We start from the raw sequence: 17,871 nt of genomic DNA, 5'->3' as shown, positions 1-17,871 counted from the left end.
GTCATTTTTAACTCTCAGGTTCGATTAAAAAACAGCCACTCCCAAATCCCCCCCTGTAAAACAACGACCATGTATACAGGGTTTTGTTCAACTCGAGTACGCATGCAACAAAAAAGATAAATTGTCAGTCTGATTTAATAAATTATACATACACTTTTAAGATGTACAATGGTCATTACATTAATCCATATCCGTCTTTTTTTTTTTTTTTAAGACAAAGTCTGCGTTCAAAGTATTTACACATGTACAATTATCAGGTAGCACTTTACAAAGCAAGGCATGAACGACAATACAAATGTTGAGATTCAAATCAAACCTCTAACCCTCACGCTCCTGTCTGTTACTCAGCTGTCCCATGATTATAATACATTTTCCCATCCCATGGGCATGAAAAGCCATTCAAGAAATTGAACGACCTCCGTCAAACTTCTCAAAGATCCACAGGAGATTCAAATCGATTACGGTCCAAGGACTGAGTTGAAAATCAAAAAGGTTGGGAGAGTAAGGGGGAGACATGATGTACACAGGTGCAAAAATGTGGCAACGAGTGACAAAAATCTACTCTGCGACAGGGTTGGAGGGCGGGACTGAGCTTGCTCTCCCAGCTTTCCGTTCGTAGTTAACAAGCCTCTGCCCAACCAGGTACCTGTAAAGACAGAGATTATCACGATAACAATAACAACCCACTAATTGTGAAATACATGATGCGTTCTACTGATGCGCTTTAAGATCCTTACTTGTCATTTTTGATGTGTTCATAAAGGCGTTTGAACTGACGGATCTGGAAGGACAGGATGCCGATGAGTGAGACCACCATCAAGAGGAATGGGTAGATTCTCCTCTGCATCAGAATCTCCATCTCTGGTGTAACTCCTGTAAAAGTAATGAAATTCAGTTAAAATGATTCCTGTGAACGCCATCTGGAGATAAGTAAGGACGTAGTTTCTTGGAGAAACCTCTATAATCTGATGTTACTTTATAACTCATAGCACATTCACAGGATTAATCGAATGGGGGGGCTTTAAGTGGATTGCCATGACACAAACGTGGACTAAAATGGGTAAAGTATCTTTTAAAGTCAGCGAGTCAATTGCTTTATTCCTCTCCTTTTGCAACAGATATTGTATGAATTACTCTGCAAAGTAGAGGGTATTTACTGATATTTGTGTCTTAGGTTGGTACTCCAGTTTTGAAAGAAAAAACCTTGAACCAAGAAGAAACAGAGAAAATAACAACATTTAAAAATAATAAACCTCCCAATTGATTCACATATACTCAGACACTCACCCACAGCAGGAACCATCCCGGCAGCGATCACATATGGCACGCACAACGACAGCAGCAGGACTGAGATGACTGGAGCGGCCAGTTTACGGATGATGAACTGGAGATCGATGTTGCGAATGCCGTTTGCGTAAACCTGAGGAGAATGTTTACAGTTATTATTGTACAGCTACAATGGAACCGATACCCTTCCTTCTCCTCTCTTTAACCGGCCCGCTACTCTTTTTATATACTGTACACAAATTTAACTACAGTGTAACAGCAGTGCACGGTCAAGATTGTATTTATGTATTTGTTTCTGATCACGCTATAAGACTTTAAGCCATTTCTTATTTAGAGCAGTGTATACTTGTTGGTCAAAAGCGCAATATCCACCTGAAAACCCACCTGCTCAATAACGGTCTTCAACCACCACTGAGGTCCCATGAGAGTGATGGCAGCGATGATTTTGGCGTGGAGCACTCCAAGAGCCCAATCCTGTAGATAACAGAGAGATCAATGGATGAACATGGACAATAACAATACCTACACAACAATGAGTTACTTAAGGAAGTCTCTGTGGAGGGATAGAAAAAGGCAGAAATACCCATTCAACACAGTTCATCATACCTGCCAAGGGTAGAAGAGGGGTGTTTGGTCCAAGGGGACCCTGAGTGGAGCCACAATGACCAGTTCAAACAGCAGGCCCAGTAGCAGCGGGATGACTCCAGCGACCAGCAGAGCTACAACCAGGGTCTTCAGAATCTGCACAAACAACGTAATGCTATACAATGAACATAACTGTAAAATGTTTACATTTCAACATATTAAGGGAACAAGTATGGGAAGTTATTCCAATTTAATGGAACCTAATTTCTTCTTTCATGGGACATAACTGCTGCAGCACTGCAGAAGTTAACGTCAAGGTTTTGATATTACTTACTTGGCAGAGGCCGGCAAATTTTGGATATCGGCTAACGATTTTGTATCAACCAACCAGCCATTTAACAGAAAACATTGCATTAAGTTCCACCTCTAGACAATCTAATAGCTGAAAAGAGAGCAACTTATTACAATACCACTCTGCTGCCGTCTTTCGGTGTTGGCCAACCAAAGAGGCTGCTTAAATACCCACCATGAGCGTCCACTCCTGGACTTTGCGTGCGATGACGGTGCGTCCCTGGGGCATCCAGGCCAGAAGCACAGTGATTCCGCGGAGAGACAGCCAGCAGACGTACAGGCCGCACGCTGCTGTGTACAGCTCGTGGATTTTGGAGCTTCCTGTCCAGAAGGACATCAGCCAGCGCCCGGTGAACACTGAAACACACATGACAAAACAAACATGACCTCTCTACAACTTTAGAGTGATCCTCAAGTCTGGGTGACGAAGAAGTGAATTACTATTTGAGCTGGAACTTAAAAAAAAGAACCTCGGAAACAGCAGAGACATGCATATATATAGATTTACCCTTTAATTATGGTTTGGGTGTAGGTCTGCAAAATAGAAAAGAAATTGCTGGTTGTCTTCAATGCCAACCAACTTACCTGGTAGGGTTAGGCACACCAGACTGGCCACCAGCAGAGTGATGCACATGAATGCTATCAGCAACACAATCTGGAGAAAAGAGGACGGTTTTAGAATAAAAGTTAATATAATGAAGTAACCAAGCTTGGATATATCTGATTATGATCATTCTTTGTAACAATATAGAAATGTCTCTAATATGATACACAACAATTGGAATACATAGGAAAATTCAAGAGAAAAAAAATCAAGAATTTAACATGAAGGATGATTATAATAACTGAAGCTGAGTTGTATGGCCTAAGATGTACAGTGAATGGTACCTACGCGTTGGCAGACTTCTAAATCTGCGCAGCAAACCACAAATACTAGGTGGCACTTGCATGTTTTTTTAAGAGAGAAAAAGCCTAAAGCTTCTGTTACACTCAATAGGAATGATTACACATTTGGACTAACATTTATTAAGTGTAGTGCATAAGTATCTTAACAAACATGAATATACAGTAACAAGATCAACCATACAATAGCAGGTAGTATAATAATAATTTAAAAAAAAACAGTAATACAACATGGAGACAGCTCCCGAAACGACAGTGAAAAGAGTTCAAAAACCACGGGACCCTTACCCTGAATGGGAAGCGAAGGGGTCTGTGGTAAGGCTGGAATCCAACTGGTCCCCCTTGCTGCAGAATGGCCTGATGGGCTGCATGCAGCCCCTCGCCAACAGCGGGGGCAGGGTTGTTATTGTTGTTATGGTGGCCAGGAGGGGGGTTGTTATTGTTGTTGTTTACAGGCTGGTTGGCATCATTGTCCTCCTGCTCTCCGAGGAGGTAGGAGTGGAGGTCTCTGTGGAGGTAGAGATATGTTTGGAAAATCAGGGGCTTATTAAGATTAGTGGAAACAAGAATATGTTAAAGTGTATTCAAACTTATTGACTTACAGTAAATATCCAGCGCTGACTGTCCAGGCCCTGACCAGGCCTTTAAGCCACTGGCGAGTGTGTCCCTGCTCCAATAGAGCTGGCAGCACGACCTGGAGTAATAATAGCTCCAGAGACAGCTCGCTGACAGGGGCATCACTGAGGGGAAAGAGGTCAGAAAAAAAGCCACTTCAACAACGTGTGCCAGGGCATGAAACGCATGGTAACACTGAGCACTTCTTGTTTCTTGAAGCATGTGCTCAAAATGGATAAGTCATGGCAGCTTGTATGTTTCATCAGACCTTGATGTTGGACTTGCGATCAATATTTCCTCTTTTGTTCAAGATCTACTGTGTTAAGATATTGTTGCTATCTGGCCTGAGGTGCAAGTGGTTTAACACAATTTATTGTTTAGTGACCTATAACTTTATTATGCCTGCTTGTTACCTGTAGAGCATGACGTTGTATGGAAGGAAGGTGGGCAGCAGTAGTTTGATCAGCCTGATGGGCAGCCACAGCATGAGCAACACGATGGAGCCAAACACAACCACGGACAGGATGAACCGCCGCAGGTGTCTGTAGATGGGCAGGTGAATCATTTCCTGCACTGGGTTAAAATCTGGGTCATTGAGGTTTCTCAGAAACCACAGCACTCCTGGCCTCAGCACCTGATGGATATGCAGCAATCAAAGTTAGCATTACAGAAACTCAGGAAAGAAGAAAAGCAAACTTTATTGTCCGTTTGTTATTATTGATTATTATTGATCGTACCTCTCTCAGAAGGAGGATGAAAGAAGCAAAGTAGAAGACGTAGACCATTCCCACAAGCCAGTGCAGGAACATGGTGGTACCAGGGGCTGATTTAAAACTCAACTCTCGGTCTTTCAGGGAGGCATCAAACATCTCCTGCAGGAAGTAAATTCAGCAATTGTTCCAGGATGATGCATGCTAATTACTTGTCTTTGCACAGTTGGCTAGAATACAAAATGTGCTATGAATTACATTCGCACATGCCATATGCTTAACAGATTAAAATTAGACAAAAATCAATTCATTTCTGACAGTACATGCGGGCTGAAGGCTTCCTCAGCTGCTGCTCAAAGGTAAGTCTCATATTGCGTATTTGCATTGTTCATTTATGTAATGCTGTTATATCTATTTACTTTTAAATACGGTGGCTAACATAGATGTCTTGAATGTTACATGTTTGTTACAACTTCTAAAAACAGAACTGTAGCAGAGACTAAACCATCATTTAATTTGTGGACAAACTGAAATGAGAAAGATGGCTTAATCAACGCAGTTCATTTGGAGGCTAATTAGATCATTTTCACAGGTGAACAGCTGCAGAGCAGGAGGGATATGGTACCACTTCTGCTCCACCTGTTCTGAGGCAGGTTGATTGGCTCGGTACAAGCTCATGAAAAAATACCCACTGGAGCTGTGTTTCCATTAAAGTGAACATCATTTTTTTAACGTGAATGTGAGGAAGTAATATTGCATTCAGACAAAGAGAATGAGAGCCACAACACAGAGGTATATGTGACTCCCCTCCTGTTTTCAAAGTCAGTTTGTTTTCTGTTTTCCTGTGGTAAATGTATGAACTGTGTGATCAACAGCATCGGCTTCTCTGTCTCAGCCCTGTTAAAAGTCACAGTACATGTGTTAAAACAGCATGTCTGAAATGTCATAGGGAAGAGAGGTAAATTCAGAAAATTAGACAACCAGCACTGAAACTCCTAAAGCCATGATACTAATATAAGTCTTAACATTACACCAGTTTAATTAATAATGCAGATACATGTGAGGAGTTGGGGCTTCCCAAGTCCATAATGATATAATTTAACACACATACTGAAAGTCAGAAAAAGAAATAGAGCAAGGTCTTACTAAAGAGCAGATGTCAAGCCACCAGCCACAGATGAGTGGAAAAACACCAATCTCCACAACAACCAGCAGAGAGACCTGTAATGGACACAGACGTGTGTTTCAGTATCACTTTACACCTTATGTAGATACATTTAAAAACTTGGAATATCTAATGAAAGGGGTTGCAATACATTAAACTAACATTTTTTATCTCATTCAGTTCCAGGCATTTTTAAAGGGGCATGGCCACCTCAAGCCTGACTATTTATTGTCATTATTATTTTGGTAATAACGTATTAAATTATTGCTATCCTTCAGTTTTTGTGTGCTCAGATTCAGCATTAAGTAGTATATCTCCGTAAGTGAACACTCCTGTCTATATTTCCACACAAGATGGTGCAGACAGGAGTTAAACAAATGCACTTAGAGGCGTTACCTTGACAACAATGTAGCAGACTCCCAGGAGACGTCGAGAGCGCTGGAACCTGACCAGAGCAGCCAATCCCTGAGCAAGCCATTAAGGATCACACATTTGCACAGACGTAACAGAATACATTTCACATACATCATCTTTCTTTATAATGCAATTCTGTTTTCCTTAGGTTTGAAATGTCAGTAGAGGACAGGGGATTGATGGTGACAGAAGGATACATGACAAAGGATGAGTGTCATGGCCAGCAGTATGTAGCCCACAATGGTTGTGATTAAGCCCTCAAAGTGGGAGGCTTGGACCTGAAGAAAGAGTACAAAGACGTAGTCAAGTGATTAACCTCAGTTCCAGAGACGCACCATTGCATAATAATGCAGAGTTGATAAGAGGAGATTCTTACATATTCCTCAAAGCCAAGACCCACAACAGAGAAGTGCCCAATGTGGTAGGGACAAAATGCTGAATGAGTAAAAAGACAAAAAAAAGACATTTTCCCATTGTGGCATATAAACTATTAAAGACAAATGTGATCAACCTGCACTACTGCTATCATTACATAATATGTCTAAGCTATTGGTATGCCGAAAAGATCATATACTAATGGAACTAAGCCTTTGAGGTTTTATTGTGTTTTAGTCCTAGATGAATGTAACTACTGTACTGGTGTGCACATTTATGCTGTACTTTTAATCTTTAAATAAATTCAATCATTATGCTTATGATAAACATTGTGTTAGTCAACTCACCAAAGACCAGGATGAAGAGTGTGTTGAGAGACACTACCCAAAAAACATGCTCCTACAAGACAAAATACACAAGTATGATTTTAACTTACAAAGTCATCATAACAAAAGTGTAAACAATGGACCATTATGGATATAAAGACTTACTAAAAACACCAGAGAACCATCCAGACCAAGCATCTAAAAGGGGAATTGTAAAGATTTGAAGTGCTTCGTAAAGTACACAAACAGAAAAACACCTCAGATAAAGAGTTTTGTAAATTGTGTACTAGGGACGGCAGTGTTTGGAGATCAGTACTGTCATGCAGAGTTACCCTTTCCCAGGTGAGCTCCTCCGCTGCTCTGTCCCACTCCAAAGCATTCCAGTTCATGTCATCTACAGAGACACATTAACTTTATTGTTATTGTGTTGGACTGGTCAATTGTTTTTGGGTTGGCTTTTATAAAAGACAGAATGTAATACTTGAATGCTTTTACCATTACATCATTGATGCAGGTCGGGGAAATGTGTTTACAAAACAACCTTTTATGTGGGTTTTCCACGGCAATCATTTGTGTGCTGTGGGGACACCCCACAGCTACAATAATGTATAATACACTTACAATTAATTATCAGCCTGTTGTTTTGCCTAGCCTGCTGTAAAATCAGTCCATTAACCACAGCAAAAACAAATAAGTGGAATATGAGTCCTACGGATAGCGTTGTGACACATAATTATATCAAATTAATCGTATGCTCCAAAGGCGGTGGTACCGTGTTTTAGTGCATTTCAAAAGGCCCTGTCGTTTTCTGTTGCAAAAAGGAACCATGCAACCATGTGGAGAAGAAGCATTTTGGAAACACTTTATTCATGACTGCCATTTGTGCATGAACTGATCATTGTGTAAGGGTAAGGCATTCCAGCATATCTCTATAAAATGTGACCAGGCAGAAAACAAAATGTGTGTCATTCTTGAACATAATCACTGTGTTTCCTAATGGCTGTCTTAAAATGAATGATATTATTTAAACGATGTGGATATGTTGCCATGGAAATATAAACTCATTGCTCTGCGAGTGGTCTGTTCCATTTATCTAATCTTGAATACGCTATGATGTATGTGTTTTGTTTTAATTTCGGTTTCTGTGATCTGTCTGTTTCGGGTGTGGTTGTTTGTTCTTTTTGCTATTTATATACAGATGAAAACATATCAAACAGCCTGACAACTCTTTAGTACTGACCAAAATTAAACTACAACTACCAGAAAAAGTGGGAACTCTGATTGTGATTCATTTCTTTATCAAATTCCAACCTTGTGCTCCATTGTTGGGGTCAGCATCTTCAGCTGCTGCTCCCTCCTCTTCTTCCAGCTCTGGGTCATCACCCTGGTCTGGGGGAACATCAGGGGGCTCAGGCTCTGCTTCATTCTGGGCTGGTGGATCAGCAGGGGCTGGCTGGGCTGCAGGGGGCTCATCAGCTGCCTCCTGACCAGCAGCTTGTGCCTGAGGGTGAGGGGAAAGGATGCATGGCTTTAACTTAGGGAGTTGACCGTAAGGGTGATTTTTGGGATATGTGTGTGGTATTGCCGGGCGTTATGACGATATGCATCATCAAAAAGATACAAAAATATTTTTATCACAATGTTGAAAAACCACTAGCTGAACTGCGTTACAGCAATATTTACGTCATTAGGACAACAATGATTTAAAATGTGGTCATTTAATATAGACTATTAATTTATAACATTGTCAAAAAGCATGCTTTACCATGCTATAAATTGTTTTCAAGATGTGAAATGACCTGTATCGGGTTAGAAGATTTGGATCATCGCCCACCCCTCACTTGAGTTAAGATTGAATGTATGAATATCAGGGAAGTGTACTGCCAGAATACAGGGTCATTGAACAATTATTTTTCCTGTTGATTTAAAAAAAAATGTTTATATTAAACAAATATAAATTGCTTTGCCTTATTGGCAATCAGTCAATCAAAGTACCTCATTGGCTTGTCCAGCTGCATTAGGTGGCGCTGGCTGGTGCTGCTCTAACCACTGGGGAGCGCCACCATGGACTATCTGTTCTCGGAGCCACACCAGGCTGATAAATGCACACAGCGTGCAGGTGACCACGAAGCAACCCTGTAGACAATCTGCAAGCAGGTTCTCTCTGCAGGAGCACAAAGACAAACCCTTTATCATACAAAAACCCTGATATAGGCCTTTAAAAAAGCTATATGGAAATGAAGAGAATAAACAGCGAGAAGAGACTAACATTAGCTTTAGTAGTGTGTAGTAGGTAGGGCTGCACAATTATACAATTTTAGTGAAATCACAATACGGACTAGTGAAATATCCAAATCACAGGGGGGTGCAATGAAAAAAAAAACATTCTGAATGAAATATTGTAGTGCTGCAGAGTTTCCCAGCCTACAAGTTGTATTCTACAGACTTAAAGAAAAAAAAAAATCTTTGTTTGGTACAGATACAAATTCACACCACTTTAATGGATTTTTAGAATAATGAGGCAAAATCATTCCCCCCAAATCGTGGATAAATAGCACTGTGAGTCAAAATAATTGCAGTCTCAGATATTTTCCTCTCATCATGCAGCCCTAGTAGTAGGAGGATACTGGTATGTTATCATCACTCACGTGGAGAGCATGTCCAGCGGCAGTGTCAAAAGTGAGCTCACAGAGCCGGTAAACAGACACTTGTAGATGCGACCTGAGACAGAGACCACATAAGGAGTGTCATTTTGCATATATTAAATTCATTTAAAATGTTCCATAAAGAAAAGCATTGTTACAACTTAGACAATATCTGAGAATGAAATAGATCTAGACATCATTTTACATTCAGAACTGAGGGAGACTTGAAACATGCACTAATTACCTCTTACGTAACGGGACTAAAGTGGTTAATCTCTGGATCATGTTAAACCATGAACATGAGATAATATGTTAGGCTTTGATCATGGCCAGTTCACAAAACATCGACTTTCAAACTTATGAAACAAATTGATTAGCTAAGATCAGATAAAACCTATTAACCCTCATTTGTCTGATGAATCAATGAAGAAAGAGAAGAAATACATGCTTAAGATATGAAACAATGGATATGAGTTGTAAAAAAAAAAGGTGTAATCCAGTGTCAGATCACTGTGGCCTTGTGTACACATCCAGTTTGTCTCTACTTACATGCAGTGAGAGGAACCACCCCGAGCCATGCAAAGGCCACCAGTGTGTAATGGAACCAATAGCGGATGGCTGTGCCCACACTGGTCAGCAAGCCGGCGCAGATGTCCTGGATGGGCAGGCGTGAGGGCATGTCTGGGGAGTAGACTGAAGTGGAAAGAGGGAAAGAGTCAACCAGAGACATTTAAATAATATTTAATTTTTTGTGTTTAATGTTTGAAAAATGATTCAAAATAATGTTTAAAATGTACTTTCAATAAATGAATAACCGCATTGAAAAGGGACTGTTACAAAAAGAACCATATCTGGCCCCATCTGCAAGGCTTGTTTAGGAAACCTGAGCCTGTTGAATATGTTCAAGGGGATGATTCATCAATGCCAAAAGTACTCACTTGGTGTGAAAGCAAATCTGTGCTTGCATAATTCACAGTACTCCTTCCTGCTGTGCTTCAGCCACTGGACCAAACTAAAAAAAAAGAAACATTTAGACGGTCAAAAGTAGTGCAAAATTCAAGGACCCACAACATGTACTGCTTGTCGGCTTTCCCATTCACAGATGTCGGCTCAGCACTGTTGCGGCTAAGAGGCGTAACAGTTCTGTCCACCCATTCAGTTTCTGAAGCTTTCGCACAGACAGTGGGACATAATAAACGAGCAACAACCCCGCAACAAGTGTCAGTGTGAATGGGGTATGTGTGCAATAGATAACGGAAAGAACAGCCAGTTTGGAGAAGCAGGCAGGAGTCCCAACACGGAAGCTATCCAACTTACTGCTGCCGACAGGGGCAGCAGCTTATTTTTGCCACGTTAAAGAGACACACTTAAAAATCCGTTTAAGTTTGAATGTATGATATATTTAGAATAATTGTGCCACTTTACCTTGCTGTCAGACAATGTTTTCCTCCAGTTTCCCACAGAAGTTTACCATCATAAAGGTGTCCTCTCGTTTTCAAAGGGAATGGTATTTATTTGTCACTGTCATAATCACTCATCATTTTCTTGTATTAGTTTATTACATAAACTGGGGAAAGTCTGACTCCAACAGCTGGTGTACAGTGTAATACAGTGCACGGCACAGTTGTGCTTATACGTAGAGAAAATTTAGTGCCGACGGAAAGGGCTGTCTGATCGCATGGTAAAGCGCTGAAAATATTCTGAATAAAGCGTACACGTAAACTGATATGTATGGTTTAAGGTGGGCCTTATTCAGGTGATTAAAGTTTTTTTTGCCCCCATCCACAGCAGCTTCAGTTGGTACTCCTGTCTGCTTCTCCAAACTGCGAAGTGCTAACCACCCTGTAGGCAATACACAGACTTTGGATAAGCACCTCATACAACCGCACCTCAAAAAAGCCGAACTATCCGTTTACCAAGTTAAAAACTGATCTTTATTGCAGAGGGATCTTTAAAAGTGTGTGTGTGTGTGTGTGTGTGTGTGTGTGTGTGTGTGTGTGTGTGTGTGTGTGTGTGTGTGTGTGTGTGTGTGTGTGTGTGTGTGTGTGTGTGTGTGTGTGTGTGTGTGTGTGTGTGTGTGTGTGTGTGTGTGTTTGTGTGTGTGTTCTCAACTGGTTTTACTGGTAACTCTCCCAAATGGTCTCTATTGACAAGGCCTTGGAATTAACAAGATCCAACTACATCCTGTCTGTAGAAATAACTCCTGTGTTGCAGATTTACACCCCAGTCTGGGATGTTAACATTGTCTAGGTCTATAGTGCTGGCCAAATACAATCTCTCTCTTTTTTTTTTTTTTAACCAGTGCTATGATTACACAAGGATATGATGTCATGTCAGGACCTCACAAGGATCTCTGGACCCAGCAGACACTGACTATGAGCACTTATCATGTTTTAGCCATGGAAAAACACTCACGTTAACTGACAAAAAGTGCGTATCAGTTATTTCTGCGCTGATTTGTGTTTGTATGTTGCCCATAATAACAACCCCCCAGCTCCCTGTGACATAGGCTAGACACTGTAATAAACAACTGGGTTATGTAAGGGAGTCATTGCACTGGCTGATTCCAACAGCATTAAAGACAGAATAGTGTTATGTGTAAGTTGCAATTCAACTTAAAGTCTTTAAAGTTTCCACTCTGCTCCTCCTCTGAAAATTCATCATGTTTTCTCCCATGACTGAACACAATTATTCTTGTCTAGTTTGTTAAAAAGTTAAACGTTGTACTAAGATGGGCAGTATAGGTCCACAACCGCTGGGTTTTCTGTGAGAAACTATGCGTATGATCTGGTTGACCAGCTCAAAAGCAACAAACACAGTGTAACACATATTGTGATATACGTGTGTAAAGAGAAAGAAAACAACCTGTACTGCTAATTAAGACTCTCTGACACATTGCTAAGCATGTCACTCTAAACAATGAAATGTCTGCAGTCTATAGTACCGTATTTTCCGCACTATAAGGCGAACCTAAAAACCTTCAAATTTCTCAAAAGTCGACAGTGCGCCTTATAATCCGGCGCACCTTATATATGGACCAATATTGAGCCACAACAGGTCTCGCAACTATGGTAAGTAGTCACCGACTCTATTTTCCCCCTGTGGAAGAAGTAACGCGGTGCATGTTGAGATATACGACTGCGCGAAGCGTGCCGTTTCATTTCCATTTGTGTGTTTGTGTAAAGACTCCAAAATGGCTCCTATTAAGAGACACGCTTACGACGCAGAGTTTAAACTCAAGGCCATTAGTCACGCAGTAGAACACGGGAATAAAGCAGCAGCGAGAGAGTTTAACATCAACGAATCAATGGTGCGGAAGTGGAGGAAGCAACAAGATGACCTGCGCCAAGTAAAGAAGACTAGTTTCCGAGGGAACAGAGCGAGATGGCTACAGTTGGAGGACAAACTCGAACAGTGGGTTGTTGAACAGAGAGCAGCAAGTAGAAGTGTCAGTACAATCACTATTCGACTGAAGGCAACAGCGCTAGCACGCGAACTTAACATCAATGAATTTAGAGGCGGTCCTTAACGTAACCCCAGCCTCGACTGTAGCGTCTATTCTATGTGCCTTATAATGCGGTGCGCTTTATATATTTCAAAATAAGCCATTCATTGAAGGTCCACCTTATAATGTGGTGCGCCTTATAATGCGGAAAATACGGTACATTGGGTGTGACTGCTATCGGAGCTTGGGGTTTGTCTGCATTTGATTTTTAATTAGTAAGTAATTAAACATAGACATGGTTAGCTGCAGCCTGCCTATACTCAGTACAACTATACAATCCAGAAAGAATAGACTGTTATTCTAAACCTTGTGGCGGTGGACATTGGACGTGAACTAAGAGACTGAGGTCTAACAATTACCACAGAACAATCCAGGCCTTGCCTTTGCTTCTGCCTGGGGATTTCCATGCACCTGACCCAACACACAAACACAACAAAAAAAACACTCCAAAATACCTGAAAAGGCTGTATTGTTTTCACCATGTCAATACCACACATAGGGCTACAAATCTGGAATACTATTCAACCTGGGTGAATCTGTTCCGCCTCCTTTCATGAAAGGATCAACTATGCGAAATGGAAGCGTGTTTACCATAATACTGTGGTCTTTTAGAAATATTAAATCGTAATGCATTCATATTACAACACTATGAAAAAAACCTTCAAAACCAGTTTTACACAGTCTATTTTTTACTTCAATCGTGCACAGGAACGCAAATAAAAACATACAATTTTGGACTGGCAATGCAACAAGTAAACACAGTGTCCATTCTGGAGAGAAATACGGGAGGTCACTAATGACAGCTGAGCTAAGTGCCAAGCACAGTGACTTACCATTCCTGGTGGATAAATTTGATACTGCCAGTGCAGACACAAGGGTGGTACAAAGGTTTGTCAGGGGTCCCCTCAGAGCGGCACACTCGACAAATATCAGCTGCAAACACAAACACACACAAAACATAACATTTGAGTTAGTATATGATATCCATCGTCAAAGTGTAGCGGTCGGGCTAGTGTATGTTAATAAACAGGTGTCTTCTGGGATGAGGATTCAAACGGCAGATACTTAGATAAGCAAATACATCAGGGATCTTCAACGTGTTTTAGGCCAAGGACCCCTTAGCTGAAAGAAAGATGGAGCAGGGACCCACTACTCCTGCGTATGATACTAAGTTGTTAAAATAATAATTATTGACATATTCATATAACATCAGGTTTTATACTAAACGTAGGCCTACATGTGGAAGGCACAGTGGATAGGGTTGCAAAGGGGCGGAACATGTCCAGAAAAGTTTTCCATGGTAAATTAAGCAGGGGAATTTTGGAAATATTCTGACATTTTAAGTAATCCACTGAGGTCAAATGTGTGGCTTCAATAGTCTTGTGCTCTGGGCTAAAAATGTGGCCTCAACAGGGCTCTAGAAATCATTCGACATGAATGATGAAGGAATGCACAGTGCATGTAGGGGGCGTGGCATCGATACCCCTGTAGTAAGCAGTGTGCTATGTGCATGTGATTGAGATATAGCATAGATATTCCCAAGCTTACTTGCATGAAATCTGGTTGTCTTAGTCAAGATTATGCTAAATATAAATTTCCCCACCTATATTTAAGGTTACAGGTTTATTATTATAAACTGTTAATTCCCATACATTTCTATCAATTCCCATGGAAAGTTTCTCACTTGGAGAATTCCCAGAATTTTGCAACCCTAACTGTGAATACTTCATACTTAACCATGTAGTCGTGACTACATTACCTAAGGCCAGTAAGCCTTTCATTAATTAGAGATGCACCGATATCGGCTCAGATACTGACTCATTAGCTGGATCAGATATTGGTATCGGTAAGATATGACTGTGGCCGATCCAGCATTGCCATCCAGTCAGTTCTTTTTAATTAATATTATACACAGCAAGTTAATTAAGTCAGTGTTTGTCGGGTTTCAGGCAGCTGCTATATTTTTGATTACATTTTAAAATATCTGTTTGCAGTGCACTTTACATAGATTCAGACTTAGACTTGACTCCCGCAAGGAAAGAAAGTCCCGCAAGGAAAGTCATCCCAAATAAATAAACACATGCAGGTGTTATTTATTTTTGCTGCTAAAGTACACTTTGTCATTTGTTAATAAATAATAACAAGTACATCTATATCCGTGTCAATTTGTTACCTTTTTTAACACGGCTATATGTTTATGTCAAGCCTGATGCCTTCACTCACATGGCAAAGTATACGGTTAATTTATTCAACAGTAGAATCGGATCAGTATCGGGTATCGGCCGATACGCTGAGCCCAGGTATCGTATCGGATTGGAAAAAAATGGATTGTGCATCTCTATCATCAGTGAGGTGTAAATTAAATGTTTCTTAATTTCACAAAAAGGCAGATTTATATTTGCATTAACTACATCTATATCTGTACAATATATTTACGTGTTTGTTTGTTTTTAGCCGTATGTCTTCTGTGTTTGTAAATTGAGATGAGTCAAATTCCTTGTGTGTTACATTTGGCCATTAAAGCTGATTCTGATTGTGATTCTAATAATATGTTGGATTCATGTTAAGGCATATTGTCATGTAATGAAAACAAGCCTTTCAAAGAGTGACCAAACTATATATTTGGCTGACGCCCCCAGGGGCCCCAGACCCCCGTTGAATATCTCTGATATACGCGCATGCATCTAAGTGAGTTAAACTCGTTTATCCACTTGGCCATTCATCAGGAGACTGATGACATCACCAGTAACTTATAGGGGTTTCTACACTCCCTCTATTAACGTTACATTGCTGCTTCACTGTATGCTCTTATATGGAGCTCGGCTGCATTAAAACAACGTTTAGCCGTCATGTTGCAACCTCACACTACTACTAAGCGATGCTATTCAGCTAAGTTAGGCACTAGCAGGCCAGCTCAGCAGCAGGTTCGCGGTGATGCACTCACGATGCTAACGCTAGTTAACCGCAACAGGGAAACAACACGTCTTTAGTTAGTTAGTTAGTTAGTTAGTGATTTACCTTCCTCGGCCGTATCCATGATGGTCGCTAGGCACCGGTCACCGTTTCTTCCAGGAGGAACTTAGAGCGAACCCATCCACGACACAGACAATGTCGTTCAGCTAGCTAAATTAAGCTAGCGAGACGAGTGTATCCTTATTTGTCGGATGCATTGACAATCATAAAATGGTTTCTCCACAGACTGACCTCCGGTGCTTTGCTGTCTCACATCCAGTCTGTGTTCACCGCCAACTGTTTTATTTTTACGGTGTTATTTTTATGTAAAACAATAAACGTTACATCCTATGTATTTGCTGAAATGACAGTTTAAGCCTGGGAGACAAATGGCTAGCTCCACTGGCTAACGCATGCGCTAACGTCACGGATATAGCTCCTGTCATAACAGTTTCACTTTGCCACAGCGGCTCAAGTTTTACGGCAGTGAAACTTCCATAACAACCGTAACACGGTTATTAAAAGGAGCGCTTGTCGTGGTGTATTTTCATCATTTTCATAGCAAAATACTACATCCATAAAATGATTTGGCCCAAAAAAACTAACCTCCTTTAACATTTTAAAGATTCAGATTTTAAATAATATTTAAACACAATAATAATAATAATTTAAAAAAAACTATTATATTATTTAGGCTAGTATAGCAGAACCCCATATGTTTTTTGTTTTTCTTATTCTTCATTCCCTTTTCTATGTTTTAGTATCTTTGTTGATTTGGATGAACCTATGTTATCCTATGGTCTATTATTATTATTCCGCATACTACTTCCGTACGTTTTCAGTCCCCTTTAGCTGCTGCATACTTTCAGCTACAAAAACCCTTCAACTATCAAAATGTTCAACTTTTTAGTTCCTTTTTGCTGATTTTCAACTTTTTTTCTGCCTTTTTTACATTTTAATGTATTTTCTTATTTTTCCACTTTTTTATAATACAAACCAATGGAGATCAGCTTTAAATCCTTAAAAAATGAAATGCCTATAGTTTCACATACTTCCATCTGCAGACTTCTTTCCAACTTTAAACGGTACGCAAGACTTGGACCTCTACAGCTGCATCTTTTCCCCTTTTATATGTTTTACAGTTTTCCTATAATCACAGTTTAAGTTTCATTTTATGATCAGAGTTTAAAATGAGTGTGCATTGCGTTTCAGAGTGTACGGTGTGATGTTGCCTCACTCTGGCTTTAGCTGTTGAGTTCGCTTGATGAAACCTTTTGACTAAATCTCCTCTAGCTTCCACTACGTTCACTTCTCAGATATCATTTCAATCTCAAAATGTAGGCATTCTTGTTATCTTTCAGAACATGTGCTCATTGTAGCAGTAGGTCTTGCTAAATGTCTTTTATATGTTCTCCTTTTAACTTATTACTTATTTTCTTTTTCTTTTTTTCTATTCTGCTCTGAAGGGACTTTGAGATTGTTGAATGTAAAGTGCAATACAAATAAAATGTATTATTATTACGGTTTTAGTTTTTCTTCTGGAGCTTAAAACACCAAGAGATGCCTTCTTGCTCTCATCCACTTCAATGATAAATATCGTCAGCACGCATGGTCAAAGACAGAAAACTAAACTGTGATTTAACAGTTTCTTTTTTTTGTCTGAAAATAAACTCCAACATGCATCCAGCCTATCATTAGCTAAGATTAATTGGCTTATTTGTGAAAAAAAACAACAACCAAACAAAGTATTGAATTCACACAACAGGCTAGGGTTACTGGTATAAGATAGCTACTACAGTAGCCATTCAAAGATACAGTTAATACTTCCACAAATATGTTTAACATTTATAGAAATTATATAAATATATCAATAATTATCATTGGCCTACATATAGGCCTAATTGTAGGCCCAATTTAACATGCAAACTTAATTGTATACTTAATATATGTTTGGGCAGATCCCTATTGTATCTCTCCTTCAGCTAGGGGTCTTTGGCCTAAAAAGCATTGAAGAACGCTGCACTAAACAAAAATAATA

The 17,871-nt window shown here is 40.1% G+C and overlaps 1 protein-coding gene across 1 annotated transcript; it reads right to left on the bottom strand.

Moving 5' to 3' along the window:
• Nucleotides 1-119: 119 nt before the first annotated feature.
• Nucleotides 120-16,223, bottom strand: LOC310963641 (E3 ubiquitin-protein ligase MARCHF6-like). The gene is made up of 25 exons (XM_083936529.1): nucleotides 15,900-16,223; nucleotides 13,715-13,814; nucleotides 10,315-10,388; nucleotides 9,926-10,069; nucleotides 9,380-9,452; nucleotides 8,727-8,895; nucleotides 8,043-8,232; nucleotides 7,064-7,125; nucleotides 6,897-6,929; nucleotides 6,753-6,804; nucleotides 6,407-6,465; nucleotides 6,228-6,308; nucleotides 6,013-6,081; nucleotides 5,598-5,672; nucleotides 4,479-4,613; nucleotides 4,155-4,375; nucleotides 3,729-3,866; nucleotides 3,415-3,634; nucleotides 2,809-2,878; nucleotides 2,399-2,580; nucleotides 1,894-2,028; nucleotides 1,672-1,761; nucleotides 1,288-1,420; nucleotides 738-873; nucleotides 120-646 (listed from the first exon to the last, which is right to left on the bottom strand). The coding sequence occupies exons 1-25, from the start codon at nucleotides 15,916-15,918 to the stop codon at nucleotides 559-561; spliced, it is 2,748 nt and encodes a 915-aa protein (XP_083792655.1). The 5' UTR covers nucleotides 15,919-16,223; the 3' UTR covers nucleotides 120-558.
• Between the last annotated feature and the right edge of the window lie 1,648 nt (nucleotides 16,224-17,871).

Source organism: Echiichthys vipera (genome assembly GCF_963691815.1).
Source record: "Echiichthys vipera genome assembly, chromosome: 21".
Classification (NCBI taxonomy): Eukaryota; Metazoa; Chordata; class Actinopteri; order Perciformes; family Trachinidae; genus Echiichthys; species Echiichthys vipera.
This window is presented reverse-complemented; position numbering and strand designations above follow the sequence as displayed.